Genomic DNA, 18,374 nt, shown 5'->3' with positions numbered 1-18,374 from the left:
GTTATCGGAGAGCGCACCTACACTGGTTTTTTGAGCGTTGGACTAGCCCGCGCTCAGGTGCCAAATAGAATAATTAGTACCCTTTTTTGCAGGTAAGTAGCACGTGCGGTTTTACTGAACAATAGACAATAGGATAAGCCTTCGGGCTCTACTAGAAAGCTACAAACTATAGCTGTAATTTCCTTTCGAATAATAACACTTTCTTACCGATATATATTTTCTCGTACTGTGTTTCTGTAACGAAATTGTATTATATTTTTAGAGATTTGTTATATTTAACGTTTGTTTTAGTCTATAATGATGAAATGCAATACTCACCTATATCATCATCATCATCATCATCACTGGACTGAACAGTAATTTTTCTTTTATGACTTTCTTTCTAAAATAATAAAAGTCAGTGGTTATGAAGTTCTTATACTAGATATTTTTTTTACTCTAATCTAAACTGTAACTCGAGTACATACCCCATTAAGTATACCAGTATACGTCTTTGATCTTCTGTCAGCATCGGTTTTACCTTTTTGGTCAAAATGTTTTTTGGTTGTAGATTTGCCACCAACTGTACTTTCACCGTAAGGTTCGTCAGATGGCGAGTAATCGTTTCTCTGTCTATTTCGTTCAGATCCTTGACCTGAGACCCGAGACCTTTCATCAGAATGCTTTCCTGTTCTATGTCGCTCGGTGGTAGATGTTTCGCTGATGTCTCTTTTTCGTTCGGCTGAAGATTTCATAGCCATACGTCTTTCGGTTTGAGACATGTCGTCCGAGTGTTTTTGAGTTCTACCTCGTCTTGCTGAAGACAATTTATCGGCCTTTTGTCGTGAAGCAAGAGACTTTTCCACCTGTATTCTCTGACGGGCGGCTGGAGATCTTTCAACAGAGTATTTTCTGGCTCTCTGTCGTTCAGATGGTGATGTTTCATCAGAGTACTTTCGAGCTATAAGTTGTTCAGACCTAAATACTTGAGCTACACGCTTTTTTTGTAAGTGTTTGTCACCTGTACGCTTATGAGATCCTTTGGTGTAACGCTCTTCAGTTTCGCTTGAACTGGCATTAGATAAACGCTTTTGAGGGAAACGCTTTTGTGCTTTTCTTCGTATTCGTTTTTTTACCTTAGTGCGAATTTTCATTTCAGTCACTAGTAAGCCGGCCCTTGCAGCAAGTTGTCGTCGCATTTCGATTTTGAAGTGTCTTTTAAGTACGTTCAAGCGCCCCGCAAGAAGGAATAAAACAGACCCAATCATATTAAAGTTAACAGGACAGCTGCTCTGTGAACGAAAACAAACTTGTTTCTATGATTGATTCCTGTTAATAATAAAAGTTAAATAAAAACTGTATAAAAACTGACAGCTGCGACAGATTGTTTCTATAAAATACTTACATCTGTTTCACCAAAAGCAGCGTCTATCATTTCCCTAACGGTGTAAATATTAAAACTTGACATAATGTATAAATAATATTTATCACAATGAAAAAACAAACATATAAGTAAATCATTTAAAAATGACACTTTTGCATTAATAATGTCAAGACATTGTCAAGACGATAGAAATGTCATGTTTTCTTCTTTATTATTTTGCTGCCGTCTACGTAGTCTCATTACTTACGAACTGGTGGACGACCAAACATTACATAGAGACAAACCAAAGAAAGTCTGCAGCGCAATAATTTGACAGCGAATTAAAAAACTACATATGGCAATGTTTTTTAAGCAGTCAGTAAACGTCATGCACTATGGTATGTTTGTCAAAATCGTTTAAATATTCATTGTGTTATGTGATGAACGGAATAAACATGGTGAAACCTTACAAAACCGGCGTGCGGGAGTTACTTTTCCGCGTGACGAATAATTTTACACTTGTAAAAAGTCAGCACGAGGCGATTCAAGCTGAAAAACGACAATGTTTACAAAATTTGGAGTTGATGACGGGTAAGTGGAATGAAACATCTTAATACTTCACCATATGTACCTACTTAGATAATATAATATTGGTTTAGACTAAGGTTTCACAGCAAATTGAACACACCTAATAGGTATAGGCATACTTGTGAACTTCCTCTAACATTTCGAGAAACTCATTGGTACTAGCCGGGTTTTGAGCTCGAACCCACAACCTCCATGCTTATGCTCACGGCATGGGTACCTACTAGTTAAAGCTAAAATTAATTTTTAATATACAGGGTGTCCCAAGAAGTAGTGATATACTGAAGCTGGGAGGTAGAGGACCTAGAGGGCTATCTGAATCACCCCCATGTATGTTCCGCGATTTTTCGTATTTTCGGAGTTATGATTTTTTTAATTTTTCACCTATCGCCAAATACGATGAGATTTTTATTTATGGTGACGTGAATTATTGCGGTAGATGCTTGATTTTTTTTGTGTGCTAAGCTGATAGATAGGCCAATTCAGTATGGTAACATTTACTATCGTTAGATCTTTGAATGGAATTAAAAGAAAATTAATGCCAAGAAAGATAAAATTACCCAGTATGTTCACAACTTCAAGGGCGCTTAGAAAAATAAAACATTCAGTATATCACTACTTCTTGGGACACCTTGTATGTTTATTGTTTTAATGGTTTATTTCGTTTTTCCGAAAACTTTAGTTCGCAAATTGCGGGCAATTTCTCTGTCAATCTAATTACGCCTTAATGGGAGTAAAAGAGAAAGATGCTCGCATATTGAGAACTTCGGTGTTCGCGGTAGGCCCTCTGTACCTATTTACCGCCGTCGCGGATATTACAAAAGCTTATTAATTTTGATGAAGCCAAATGTCACATTCTCCCAATATTATTTATCAATATTAGTATATGTCTACATATTAATAGTGACATCTATTGTTGGAATGAAATTTATTTTACCATAAAAATTAAGCTGTGCATACAGCTAAATTTTTTCATAGACGGTAAATATGGTAGAAATTTCACAAGTATCAAGACTATTTAATCCATTTTCTGTGGTGTTGTCGCATACTGATTTTTAAAAACTACTTTTAATCTAGCGCTGCAGACTTTCTTTGGTTTGTCTCTACCTAGGGAGGTGAATTCGTAAATGCTCCAGATCGCAGGTGTTTGATAAATATGCGATCTGGGGCTTTACGAATTATCGCCCGTGGTTTGTCTAAAGTTTTACGTCTTGCCTTGGCCAGGAAGTGAGATTTTCTTCTCGCGTAGCGGGAAGAAAATCCCACTTACGGGCCTAGGGTGATATGTAATGTAATCGAACGAGCGAAGTTAACTTACATTCAACTTGGAACACACGGCTGGCTAGGGGCACGTCCCGGCATTTCGATGTTTTAAGCTGAACTCAACTTAAGTAAATTGGTTCCAATTTAAATGAAATTGGGTAAACGCATAATTGAGTTGTTATTGGGTTAAGGGCATATTTTAGTCATTAAATTATGAGCAGGCTTGATCAAGGGGTTATGGAGCTAGAAGAGCCTAGAAGGCCAAAAAGCTATTTGTAAGGGGTCTTGCTATTCTTGTCATCTTATTTCCAAGAAAGTATGGTCGAGTTTGGTATCAAATGAAAGCGCTCGGTTTAGACATTTATAATATTGATTTTTATTTACGATTTTTATATAAATACGTAGCAAGATAAAAAACGAAATAAAATAATCATGATATAGGTATTTGAAATTTGACAAGAACGGCCACGGCTTACCACAGATACAGTTTATTTAATCTGTTGATGGTGACGGTTGATGGAAATCTAATAAGCATAAACCAGTGGCATAAACGCCGTCGAGAACGTAATTTACTTTCTATACATATACTCGTACTCGCATATTTGTGCAAACGAGATGTATAGAAAGTAAATTACGTTCTCGATAGCGTAAATGTAAGTTTTGATACTGTCAGTGACTCATGGTACGGGCTCAGATGTATGAGAGAGGTCGAAAAAGGCGAGTTTTGTGAGTAAAAACTTGAGCCGGAGATGAAGTCGGAGCCGATTTTTTTAAAGAAAGACGCCACGAGCAATTTCCGCAACAACGTTGCACACAATACTTTTCCGATAGTAATGTCCCTATTTCATAATAAAAACTATGATTTCACGGGTTTGTAGATATTTGCAGGTGATGTTTAAATAAATAAAACGAGTTGTACAGAAACATGATGTATATTTATAAAATATTTACAGATTTTCCTTTTTTAATTATAGCTTAATATATTTTGACACCATCAACTTGGATAATACATTTTTATTTACAGAAGTCGTAAGTAGATGTAGCAATAAAATATAAATATTTTAATCTAATATTTAATGGTTGACCCTGTCTCAAGAGACGTAAATGATAGTCATTAGTTTGCGACAACCGTTTCACTGCGCGTTAGAATCAACTAATATTTGAACAATTTGAAATTTGTCTATCTAAATAATCTACCTAATATGAGCTAAATAGTTAGGCATGGGTCCGACAGTCAGTGGTACCCGGAAACGCGCAAGTGGGCGCTTCTAGGGGTGGCTGGGGCGGCGGTGACGCGGCGGGGGGCGCTGCGCCCGCGCCTATGCTTTGACTAGAGGTTGTCTGCGCTACAGACGACGTCGGCCTCGACACAAACACCAAACGATGATCATGTTTAACGTTATCGTTTTTAACCGTTACTGAATCTTTGTTAGGCTTTCCCTCATGCTTATCATGTTTTTGCCTTTCATAATGAAAAATAGCGAGCGGAGGCATAGAATGAACGTAAGCGTGCGGTTCGTAGTTGTCATCGACGTAATCGTTTGGGTTCCAGGCTGCAGTAGTAGTGGTGGTGGGAACGGTAGTTGTCCTACTGTCTGTAGTTGTAGCTCTAGACGTGACTGAAGCCTTGGTAACAGCATGATTATTAGTTACTAGTTCAGACGACACAGTTGCGGTCGCGGGGACTGTAAATATCCTTCTCTTCTGATTCGATCTAGTCTTCCTTCGTTTTTGTAATTTTGGCACATCGAGAAAGAATGGATCAAATATAAGATCTGACTCCTTGTAGTCGTCGTAGTTTATTGGCACAATTGGTTTCACTGCACTGACAACGTTGCCAACAGTGTAGTTTAATCTCTTCCCGTTACTATCGCTGACCGAAGCGCTGGCGGTGACAATAACCCGCGGTGGGCTTTTTGGCTTGTTCTGTGGCGCGTGGGGTGGTGCAACAGATCGCGCAGAGAGAGTTGATTCGCTATCTGGTACAACTGATTCATCACTCCTCTTACGTTCATAATAGAATGGATCAAAAGGTAAAGGCCTCTGAGCCGGCAAGGACAGGTAAGTTTGAGGTTGTTGTTTATGCTTCACTGCCATTTCGTGGCGTTCAGATGATTGTGAAGTTGGCCCAGGACGCAATAGTTGATCCCGGGGATCTAAGGTAGTAGGTCGAAAAGGTTGAGGCTTCTGTACAAAAGGTACCGGTCGTGGTGCGGTACGGGAAGATTCATATTGGAAATGATCAAACTGATGAGGAGGAGCATGCGTTATGAAAACTCCGTCGGCAGGGCGAAAACTTTGGCGCTGAAATGAAATAGCTTCCGAACCAGGTCCTCGGTGTCGGTAGATAAATTCTTGTGGAGACAGGAGTGAGGGATCAGAAGTAGGTGACGCAGACGCAGAAGATAGCGACGAAGCGTGTGACGGAGGAGACAGAGACGACAACGGAGGGCTTTGTGAGGGATTCAAATATGGTCCAGAAGGAAGTTGGTGGTGAAATAAAGAAGATGGTGTAAATGTTGCAGTAGGTTGCGGCTTTCTAGTAGTAGTTGTTGTAGTAGTCGTTGTTGTTGTGCTAGTGGTCGGAGCGTGCGTGAAAGTAGTTGTTGTAGAGGGGGAGTAATCATCGTCATAATCAGGATTTTCGCTATCGAATTCATCTTCTTCTTGATTTTCTGTAAAAGTAAACAAAAAACATTCATAATATATTAAAAATAATTACAAAACTAATCCTGTACGTGCTTAAAATAACCTTGAAAGTCAACTTTAATCTAAATAAACATACTTCTAAAAGCCATACTGTTTTGATACTTTGCAGGAATATGATACAGAAGAGCATACCATACAATAGCACACCATACTATAACAATAGGTACAGTAAGTAATTTGTTTCCAGTTCCTTTGTTCCATATAAGTAACCGATCTAATGATGGAAGTCTTTGGTGGCTACTAGTACTTACTAGACAGCCCCCTAATAGAGATTGGGCTCATATGATTCCTTTTTCTTAAGTCGATTTTTTTGGAAGGGTTAAGTTCACTGTACTTGTTTTTAAAAATGTTACTTTTGGTACAAGAATATTTATTAATATTATTTTTACCCCTAAGTGTAGTAATAACGCACCTTCAATGACTTCTTCGTGCTCTGGCGACGTAAACCCAGAACTAGTTGGGAGATAATGATTTTTATTTTGATGCTCTTCTTTTTTCGTATCTAATACAGGGTCTTCCGTTGAATCCTCGACCTCGGCTTGTATTATATGAGTCTTTTCACTTTGTGCAGGCTCAGCTGCAGGAGCGGGCGCAGGGCTTGCCGTTTTGCTTGGTTTGGTTTGTTGGTTTGTTTGTTCAGTCGTTTCTCCTTGAGGTTTAGATTGTTCTGGCTGTATTACAGGTGGCGCTAGTGTACTCCCGTATAATTCTAAATTTAAGCTATAAAACTTTTCAGACTTTGTACAATCTACTTCATCCACCCGTTCACATACTCTTGTCTCCTGAAAAAATAAATAACATTCTTGTACTGAGCCTGTTTACAATTTATGAATGATCTATCGATTAAGTTTACATCATGTACCACATTTTCCGTGAAAAAACTATCCAGATTATTACTATTATCTAAAAAAACAGTGGGCTTAATTAACCGACTTAAATCGAATAAGTTCGACCTAATTTGGATGGTTATTATGTAAAAGAAATTTCAGGATAATTTTAAATTATGTAATTATTTAATGTATGTAGGTATAAGGTGCGCAACTGCGCATCATAATGTGATTTTGAACCAGGTAGTAACTAGACATTTATTATCTGGTTCAGTATCTTCGAAATATAAAAAGCTGTGCGGCTATCAGCTGCCAAATTTTCTCAAGTGTTCTTCTAGAGTTACAAAGAACATATTAGGTACCGACATACAATGAAAGCTAATTTTAAAACGACGTGATGAAGTAGTTTGAGATTCATTGCCATTGACATTACATTAAAATGTATTTATGTGTAGTATTAAATTTCGTTGCTAAGGCCTAGCGGTAAGAGCGTGCGACTTGCAATCCGGAGGTCGCGGGTTCAAACCCTGGCTCGTACCAATAAGTTTTTCGGAACTTAGGTAGATACGAAATATCATTTGATATTTACCAGTCACTTTTCGGTGAAGGAAAACATCGTGAGGAAACCAATAAGGGCCTAGTTTACCCTCTGGGTCAGATGGCAGTAGCTTTCGTAAAAACTAGTAGTAGGTATATAACCCACGCCAATTCCTGGGATTAGTTGTCAAGCGAACCCCCAGCCGTGGCAAAATGCCGCGACAACGCGAGAAAGATGATTAAATTTCGTTGCTAAATATTTCTGTAATTCGTTTTACAATGAGAGCGTACCTTCGTTTTAACGGCGGCTATGTTTTTGCGACTCTTAAGCTATGACAATATCGTCTATCTTGATGTGTTAAGGCTAATTTAGACGATGCGAGAACTTCCATGCGAGTTTCATTACATTGCGGGTTTTGATCGGTCGGTTGAATTGGACGTAACCAACAGTCCGCAATATAACTAAAATCGCATGCGAGTTCGCGCGCCGTCTAAATCAGCCCTTACCTGATCAAAGACGGTGCCGTTAAGGCAAAGGAACTTGATGTCCATGGGCTCCTCCTGCTGGCCCACGGTGCACACGTGGAACATCTGGCACGAGGTCTCGAGGTCCGCGTAGTAGCCGCCGATGACCTTGCCAGCGCACGTGAAGTTCGTCTCGGGGAGGTTGTCGAAGTCCAAGTACTGGAATTGAGAGGATTTGGTGTTAATTGACACTACCGTCATTTTCGCCGTTCAGTGATCACTCTTTTATAAAGATCAGGGTAGGTAGCCAACGTGCCAATCGTTTATGCTACGTAGAGAACGAAACGCAACTGTCACTGTCGCACTAATATGGAAGAGTGATAGACACAAAGCGTTTCGTTATCGTAGCGTAAGATTGTCACCTTGGCTAGGCATCCAGGTTTGAGGTAGTGGTCATGCGCTGCGCTTATCAGCTTATCACACATTGGCAGTCAACCTTGCTGGGAAAATTCCCTTGCTGGGTCCAATACATTACTGTATTCTCATTCGTTCCGTGGGAACTAATCAATTTCCATTCCTGGAAATGTGAAGTAAATTTCCTATTTGTACTCATGCGTTCCATTTGAGCTTCACTTGCCACTTCTATTTAATAACCGACTTTATAAAGCGATAAACAAATAATAGTTTTAACAGAATAAATCATGTCAATCTAATGCAGAGATAATTATAGTAAACAAAAACTGTACTTACTCCTGGTTCTATGGACCTCGATATCCGAAATTCGTTTTGGAATACGTATATCAGTAGCCACAGCCATACTGAAAAAAGAAAGTTAAAACATAAATTTTATGAATTCGAACTTAAGTGGAATACAATTAGAAATTGACATGTGGGTTTAGACAATCAATTAGTTCACTAGACTAAAGGGCCGGAGTAAACTGTAAATTAGAAACAAACGAAATTAACCAAATTTAAACCCTATTAAAAAAATAAAGTCTATTTTTTTATTCGGTTGACTAAAATGACAGTTCACAGTATGAACATAAAATGTCATTTCATACTATGAAATGTCATTCTAGTCTACCGAATTAAAAAATAGACTTTACTATGATATTTTTTTTCGTAAAAAGCACTTCCCTTTTGCAGTGTCCATTGAAAATTTATTATATGTTACCTGCGCTATAATAACAATTAAATTGACCCTTTATTCTCAAAAATCTGCTTAGTACTTTGAACGCGACAGTGGAAAACACGATATAAACACATATAAAATACATAGACTAGTCAAATCATAGCCCTTCCGGTATAAATGCAAGGTTGAAAATGTAAAATGTTCAACACCCTATGCCTAAATAATCCGCTACGAAAGGTTCGTCTCACAGATATCGACATTCAGCGATTGATAGGATTGCTTCTTACTTGTCTGAGACGATAGTCTTTTATCGAGTTGTATTTAAAGTAACTTAGGCCCAAGATACACTTGTAAGTTTTACTTACGTAAGTAGGGACTCAGCTATACTACAGATTGAGAGATGAATATCGTTATCTCTTTCTAACAAATAGCTTCGTCCCTACTTACGTAAGTAAAACTTACAAGTGTATCTCAGACCTCATTGTAAAGGATGGGAATAACTGCAAACCTTAAAAAGCGGCCAAGTGCGAGTCGGACTCGCCCATGAAGGGTTCCGTATTCAGGGGATTTATGACGTATTAAAAAGAACTACTTACTAAATCTCGTTCAAACCAATTTTCGGTGGAAGTTTGTATGGTAATGTACATCATATATTTTTTTTAGTTTTATCATTCTCTTATTTTAGAAGTTACAGGGGGGGGGGGGGACACACATTTTACCACTTTGGAAGTGTCTCTCGCGCAAACTATTCAGTTTAGAAAAAAATGATATTAGAGACCTCAATATCATTTTTGAAGACCTATCCATAGATACCCCACACGTATGGGTTTGATGAAAAAAATTTTTTTGAGTTTCAGTTCGAAGTATGGGGAACCCCAAAAATTTATTGTTTTTTTTTCTATTTTTGTGTGAAAATCTTAATGCGGTTCACAGAATACATCTACTTACCAAGTTTCAACAGTATAGTTCTTATAGTTTCGGAGAAAAGTGGCTGTGACATACGGACGGACAGACAGACGGACAGACGGACAGACAGACAGACAGACATGACGAATCTATAAGGGTTCCGTTTTTTGCCATTTGGCTACGGAACCCTAAAAAGGTAGAACATGAAAATACCTACCTTGTAACGCCGAGGCGGAGCGTCCAATCAGCGCGCCGCCGCATGAGATCCGAGCCTGCCGCCGCATCTGAAAAGTAAACAACAACACTGTTAACACATTTAATTTACCTTAATATAACTCCAAACAGACGCTGACACGATATAAAACAATACGTAACGGAACAAAAGATGGGTCGCCTCATTCGCACGCGCATCACGATCAACAATAGTTCTTTCGACATTTAAAATAATTATTCATTTACGATGAAATATTTCAATAAATTAATTTCATCCAAAATTATATAATATGGTAATTAAACATTTTGACTTAATACTCTACTTTTTAAATAGTAATTGAGGAAGTGGTAAAATAGGAGGAGTATTGTGCAGGCGAGAGAAGATATTAAATAAATCATTCATGTCGTGTTCTTCAAATTTCTAATCAAAACTCTATTGTTCTGCCAGTAATTGTTTTTTCTGCATATGTTACCTCACAATTATATCTAACTAGCAATTGAAAGCTAAGAATGTCGGACAACCTATTATTATAAGTTGAGTCCAGTTGGTAGGTAATGATACCCTAGACATGGAGCCATGTGTGTTTTAAATTAACAAATTTCTAACCGTTTGGTTGAGTTATAGTACTTTTGTAGTCTTATAGAGTTGAGTTTAAAGACAAGAGAAAAAGTGTTTGTACGGTGTGATTAAAAGTATGTAAAGGTTTCACATTAGGTATAATAGTTTCCCTATTGAAACAATTTACAATTTATCGATTGTCAAATTGTAATCAAAACTGAAATAATAATTTTTGTTGGAATCTGTCCTCCCAATTTTACTTTCGACGTGACGTCTCTGGTGCTTTTTCGTACGTGAGTAAGTACCTATTCTTAAATACAGTTTGTCACTACTAAATTTAAACCCTCAGCCTAGTTAAAATATTAACTTATGTCTTAATACTCGTACTTTCGAAAATTCCTTAAAGATACGTTTTGTAATTTCATGTCCTTAGAGGCGTATTTATAAGAATATAAGTAAGCCAAACTGCAATTTTCCAATTTAAAACCCCTTTAGCTACACTACTAAGTACCTACCAATCTCATGTACGAGTAATTGAATCGGACCGCGGACAGGTGTCTACGTAAAATTAATGATGGTCATTAGGAATAACAAAACAAACTCGGAGTTACTTCATACAAGAGTACCAACCTTTTCTTTTTTTCGATACATTACATTAGTATGATGTAACTTTCATTTGTTTGGTAACACTGCACGCACCGCCTCTATTCAATTTAACAAATAGCTCATATCATTGATGTCAAAATATATAATACAGGTGGGCATGAGTTTCCAGCTTTAGGCTCAGAGCAATCTAAGTAATTAATAATTATTTAACCCTATAATGCTATCGAGTCAATAATTGTAAACAATCACTATAATGTTACATAAAGAAGGCCATCTATTAATTTTAAGCCTATGAGTCCTATGACATTCTAACACCCAACATACACTGTTTTGGATTGATACCTTGTGATTGCCTTCATCAATATTTTCTATTTTCATACCAAGTGACCCGTTTTCCGTGAAGTCACACGTTTTCTTTTACGCTTTCTTTCCTTATTCGATAAGTGTAAGTTTGTCGCCCTGGTTTTGATTATTTACCATTGATTTTGTTAGCAACATTTTCGAGTCAGTAATTATACTTATAACAGTAGTTAAGTACAAACAGCTCTTTTATTGCTATACAATACTCTATAGTAGTTTAGTAAGTAAATAATTACACATGTAAATTCTGTGTGTGTGTGTAAGACTCTATATATATATTTTCATCAAAACAACGCAGTTTAATGAATGTAATTATGCATAGTATTACAAGAAACAACTTCCACCCAGATTCAATCGATTATCGATCGACGTCAACATTCACCGATAACAAAAAATGGTGGTTGAGCGTGCATTTGCAATGCAATTGCCTTGCCAACCAAAAAGTCGTATGTCAATACAGAGTACTATAGTAACGTATGGCTTTTTGGTGCGAACGGGTGGTTGTGTCAGAGGCAGGGCGTGGTTTCCTCGTCGTAAGAGCGCCCATGCCCAGTGGTCCGGCGCAGAACTGGAGCACGAAGTTACCAATGCAGTGCACACACTGTTGCAAGTTGCACAGATTATTCAGCTGATTGCGTGATGAAAATGTGAAAAAACCGGCCAAGTGCGAGTCGGACTCGCGCACGGAGGGTTCCGCACCATCAACAAAAAAAGAGCAAAACAAGCAAAAAAACGGTCACCCATCCAAGTACTGACCCCGCCCGACGTTGCTTAACTTAGGTCAAAAATCACGTTTGTTGTATGGGAGCCCCACTTAAATCTTTATTTTATTCTGTTTTTAGTATTTGTTGTTATAGCGGCAACAGAAATACATCATCTGTGAAAATTTCAACTGTCTAGCTATCACGGTTCGTGAGATACAGCCTGGTGACAGACGGACGGACGGACGGACGGACGGACAGCGAAGTCTTAGTAATAGGGTCCCGTTTTTTACCCTTTGGGTACGGAACCCTAAAAAAAACATGATCTTATTTGGAAATAAATCTTCTGTCTCTACAGACTGTAGGTACTTAGGCATTTTTACTGATATCAACTTTTGACGCAGACGAAATTATCAAGAAAATTGTAAACTGGCCTATTTATGTATGATCAATAGGTACCGATTAATTGTCTGTAAATAACCTATGGCCGCATGCAACAAAACACAAATAACATTATAGGTTAAATATTGCCGCGCCATCTGTCATCACATGGGTAAATATTTTTACAAGATTTTTTAACGACCTACGATGAAATGAAGAGACGGTTGGTCGGTCTTTAGTTTTTAAATAAGATTAAGAAAGGATCAACTAAGTTCAACATGGTCGTATTGAACTAACTTGTAATTATATTTACTGTCGATACTTTATTGCATTACATGGGCCGTAATCATAGCAACTGTTCCACTATGCACTAATGGCAAATGCACTAAACCTATTATTTTATAGTTGTTATTAGTTAGGTACTAATCCAAAACTAAATATAGATCGCAATAGGCATGTCATACTCTACGTTTGAAACTTAATAGTTATTACTTTAGTTATCTAGTAAAAACTTGATCATTGATGTAATCAGAGACCATATTCGTCATTTCATATTATGTACTTATGTTTTCGTTTAGGGAAATGAAATATTTTCTCGATTATAAGGCATTTTATTTCACGCTTGTCGTTTTTATTTCGCAATGTATAATTAATATTGTCAAATTATGTGCAGTATATCCACTTCTGTTTGCGCAAGTACATGTCTAAGTTGACTAATTCCAATTAGTTCTATTAATTATGGTAGGTACGTAATGATTATTGATTAAGTAGCAGAGTAGCAACACTCAAAACCGTTATTATTATTACGTATGCTTTTGATACATACGAAGGTTATCAATTAGAAGCGTGCCTAAATTATATAACAGATAATAGTAGCCGTAGATCTATTGCAAATGGACAGGTAGTAATGACTTTACTATCCGAATATAACGGTTCTCTTTATGGAAGTATTATGATGTATTGACGGTTATTGTAACAATATTATAATAGTGCCAACAGATTGCATAATTTATCAATCTTGGATAAGTAGATACGTTTTAAGGTATCCGGTTAGTTATTGATTGACGGGTCAATAAATTATATATTTCCTGATGGATTCACTCGCCATATACATTAAGCCAATATATTAGCCAAGTTACTCACTGTTCATGACCAAAGCATATCGCAAAAAAAATAATTGCGTTAGCAACTGATAAGTTTAAAGTATGTAGTAGTAAATAAGAAGCAAAATGTATTAATGACAGGATTCTCACTTACAGTTTCCTTAATTGTGAGAGCGTGACAAGTAGGTAAAGAACTGAGCTCATACTAAAAAAACATAAACACCAAAAAGCACTCATCTCATTTACGATTTTTCTACTTACTTTGGCACTTAACGATTAAGTTTTTTTTAATAGGTATGTAGTTTACTTCTTAGCGTGACATGACGGAGTGAAGACGGAATGAAAAGGACTCGTGTATTAATTCGTAATTTCGGGTTTCTTGGTGACATACCCATGTAGACCCCCGCTTGCGCTCAGTGCATCGATCAATTGTTTATCTTTACATCTTGATAATATGGTTCGCAATCGAATGACTTGTCACTGTAGGTAACTCGTTGTAAGTGTTGAGGTAACGGTGCATGTGGGCCGGCGCGCGCGCTGCCGTTATGTCATCAAGTATGGCGATAGTCACATGGCGGTTACTGTGTTACCGGGCCGCTAGCAAATCAATGTTTTGGGCTATTCTAACTAGTCATTACTGCTACTTTGATGACGCTTTTATGGTTATGGAGTTATTATTTATGAGGTAGATAATATATAACATGTTGAACAACAACGCATAATTAACAGATCAGATCAGAATTCAGTTACGTATAAAATATAGTGAGCATTAAAATTTGGTGGTAACAAGTAAAAATAAATGGGTTACTTAACAATAATTGAACTTATTCAAGGGACATAAGGGGAAAAAATGCTAAATAAAAAATGCCGTGGTTGGAATAAGATATGCGCCAACAAAAAAACTTCTCTAAGTACTTATAGATAAGTACATGTAATTTTATAAAATAAGACTCTCCTGATATAAATATTTTCATGTGGTGTTATTAATACGGAAATGGGTGAATAGCAATTTGGTTTACATAGTGAAGGACCTGTAATTAGTCCAAAGTTAATTGATTCCATTGTGTTACGACAATTACGACGCTTCTCTTTTTCTTCTACCTAGCGTTATCTCGACTTTTACAATTAAGACATTTCCATTTAATTTATATGCATGAAAGTGTGTCTTATATGTGTACGACTTATAAGTACAACAAATACAGTCCAATACAATTTACATAGTTAATGTTCAGAACACAATGGAATCAATTAACTTAAGAATAATTTAAGATCCTTAAAACTATGCTTAACTACGTAATTTTTTTTTTCAATTCACCCAAATATCTGAGTAGGTGCCGAATAGGTATCTCTAAGGGTCTCCCCAAACTTATCGACGCGGAATCGGCAATGCCAATAGAAATGAAACTTTATGTCCACGCAATAAGAGCGAAAAAGACGCCGACGCGTCGGCCGTCGACGGCCGAACGGAGCCGAACCGAACCTTACCTGTTTATGCTGTTTACTATCGGCTTTCGCCGAATCCGCGTCGATAAGTATGGGGAGACCCTAACAATATGGATTTGTAATATAATACGTAATTATACTGACAATTTGAAATAGTTAATATCAATGATAATATGTTAATTAGACACATGTTTTTCATTTACACTCCATAATTAAGTTATCCAATACTGAAAGACATGACATGTTGGTACAAAAAGAACAATAGAAAGGCCCATTAGTGCCGATGCCTTTAAAAAACAAATGGATAGCGCTCCACTTTGAAAGAATTGGTGCTTACATGAAATGAGATTAAGGTGATGTTTCAATAAATGTTACGTAACTCTGGCACGCCTGACCGACCATCCGTATTATACATTAAACAACTCTCGTCTGTCCGGGTATCCGATCACGCCTTGTCAGGAGGGACACTCACGAAATCGTTCCAGTTTCAAACAGATACTTTCCCTATGATATGATAAAGGTAAATCGAAATGTCATATCGATATCAGAACATAATTTGAATTCGTGACGAAAAATTCACTTTTTGCAAAATGGTTACAAAATAGCAAGGCGTTATCACTTTAAGGTTTTTGATATATCTTTGTTGTGTTGCCAAATGTGTCTTAATGTGGCAGTTTATTGCACAGATCTTGAATATGACAAAGTTGGTAATAGGTGTGCTTGAGATTCACACGATATCATGCTTGGCCATTAAAGTAGCAGACAGATTCACACTTTAGTACAGTGGAGAAACGTAGTTAGAACATTGCGTTTTCATACACTGTTAACGCCTACTTGAGAAGGCTGAATAGCGCGCCTACTCGGAGACTATTAAGCTAATAATTGTGACCTATGACAACACGTGCGGTGTATATTATCTAAGCCATATTAGGATCTCTTAACAATCCGTTACGGATATAATTCCAGGTTGATTCACGAGATGATTGTAATATGCTTATCAATAACAACGCTTTGCGCCCACGCACTCTTAGTTCATTCAATTGTTATTCTTTTATGGAAGTCAGGTGGCGTTGTTTAAGCTAAATCACGACTGAAACGTTTTTGGAGCTTGAGTCATTATTAAATTGGGCCAGCGCAATAAAGATAAATATTTGTCTGCGGTGACCTCGTGGTAAAAAACAACTGATTTGCACTCATACTTTGGCTTACCCTATCTAATCTTCTGACATCTTGAAATGATATCAGTTAGTACCTAATAGGCAAAAGTTTTAATGATTACTATTTTATATACTCACAGGCAGTTTGGGAGACTATCTCCGTCGCGCTGATGGGATGGGGGCGGCTCCTAAAATTAGTGCGATAAGGTTGTCCTTGTCCTTCCTGGATTTAATATTTAGTTAAAAAAGGTATTCCCGTAAAATTATTTGATTTAAGCAGTATTAACGGACAAGTTCGCAAGTACGTACGCATTTACGCAAGTTGCGTAAGAATCTCAGTACACTTATGACAACGAGATGAGTAAGCGAGGTTGTTGCCCCCAACGGAAGTAGCGAATAGTTGGCATCCTGGATGACTGGTCCGGAATGCGGGATGAAGGTCACGGAACTCACGGAGGACAGACGACGCGTGGGTATTTGATAATTTGTCCAGTACGGGGTATAGGCTGGAGCGATTTTAATATCTTGGATATGAGCAGTGATCGGCGTTTAGGGTGCACGCCCCGCGGGATATCAAGTCGGAATGGAAATCTATTTATAAAGCACCTATACGACAATAAATAAACAGTTATCGAGGTCATTCACCCCGAGTGGCACCTAAACGCCCATCACTGGATATGGAGATAAGTACATATTGCATGATTATTCGTGCAGTTTTATCCGTGTATGTTCCATAGTATGTTCGAATTTTCACTTGATTCTCACTAATATAGTACCTATGTGAGCTAAATAGTTGAATTTTACTTATATTATAAATGACAACACAGTTTTTAAACGCCTCTTTAAACAATTCTAAGCCACTTCCTATTTGCCGCTCTCAGTACCTACACAGTTCAATATGTTGTTGTTGATGTTGTGATCCCAAGGCACCCCAGAGGTACGGTGGGCCTTCACAAGATCGCACCACGCCTTCCTATCTTCATACGTGAGCTACTAGCTGTCGCGCTATAGTATTCAAGTATCCAATATACTCGTCGTACATAATAATTATTGTATTGTAGCCACCAAGTGGATGCCGGTAGAGGGACGTCGACGGGGCAGGCCCAAACGGAGATGGCGGGATGACCTGGACAGCTGGCCGGAGGAAACACCAAATCGGGAGTCGTAGAAATCAAGGGGGAGGCCTTTGCCCAGCAGTGGGACACTCAGATAGGCAAGGAAAATAAAAGTAAAGCATAACTGAACCGCAAAGCATCCGCCCCTGGCTCGGACCAGCTCGCCGCCCCCACCGCATTCCGAGACGCTTCCTGTGTCTCTCTCATAGTTTTTATTGTTTGTTAGGCTAAGATGACGAATGAGCCGGATAGGATAATCGTAATGGGCCTTAGTCACGCACGATCGTATGAGAGTGATATTTTGTTAGGACGTATAGGACGTAACCCGATTGAAATTGAAATTAATCATATGAGTACTTTACTTTTAATCTCATTCTCGATAATAAAAGACACGAGTTAGCACAAGCTACATATTAATTAGGATACAGATGTACAGTCAGCGTTAGTAGTATTCATAGTTCTCGAAGCTGTTGCTTGGCTTGGCTTAAAAAATGATGTACTCTGTTGAGTACATCATTTTTTAAGCCAAAAATTAAGGTGCTTAAGCTTTCGGTGACAAGAATAATATTCCTGAAAAATTGGTTTATTAAAATTTTGGGGGTTATCATTTATCAGAAATGATTGTCCTTTTATAATGTAAGCGGCGCCTCTCGCAATACGAGTACCAAAAAACATTCCGCGGAAACACTTCCCTCCACATCTTCTAATTAGTATTATGTTATTGTGGGAAATAGTTATTTGTACAACAAGAGATCAAAGTCTGATATTTCTTCGAGTGCTTATTTTGAGTCCCGTGCAAGCGAAAGATTCTATACTACTCGCTACGCTCGTGAATCTAATTTAGAATCTAATTTAGAATCTTGAGCGTAGTAAGGGACTCAAAAGCGCACGAGATGTAAATAACTTTGATCTCGTGTAGTTCACAAAACTTTTCACCTCAGCAGTGAGAACATATTAGAGAACCCGAAAA

The 18,374-nt window shown here is 37.7% G+C and overlaps 1 protein-coding gene across 1 annotated transcript in view; it reads right to left on the bottom strand.

The window, feature by feature from the left end:
- Positions 1-4,103: 4,103 nt before the first annotated feature.
- Positions 4,104-18,374, bottom strand: part of LOC134650188 (mucin-5AC-like) — a 40,567-nt gene continuing 26,296 nt past the window's right edge. The window contains exons 2-6 of the mRNA XM_063505104.1: positions 9,984-10,050; positions 8,479-8,546; positions 7,771-7,947; positions 6,312-6,681; positions 4,104-5,865 (exon numbers count right to left, since the gene is read on the bottom strand). Coding sequence (XP_063361174.1) covers positions 4,406-5,865; positions 6,312-6,681; positions 7,771-7,947; positions 8,479-8,546; positions 9,984-10,050 — 2,142 coding nt within the window. The 3' untranslated portion in view covers positions 4,104-4,405. The remainder of the gene's footprint in view (positions 5,866-6,311; positions 6,682-7,770; positions 7,948-8,478; positions 8,547-9,983; positions 10,051-18,374) is intronic.

The sequence above is a fragment of the Cydia amplana genome, chromosome 8 (genome assembly GCF_948474715.1).
Source record: "Cydia amplana chromosome 8, ilCydAmpl1.1, whole genome shotgun sequence".
NCBI lineage: Eukaryota > Metazoa > Arthropoda > Insecta > Lepidoptera > Tortricidae > Cydia > Cydia amplana.
Note: the sequence above shows the minus strand (reverse complement) of the source record. Positions and strands in the feature narration are given on the sequence as shown.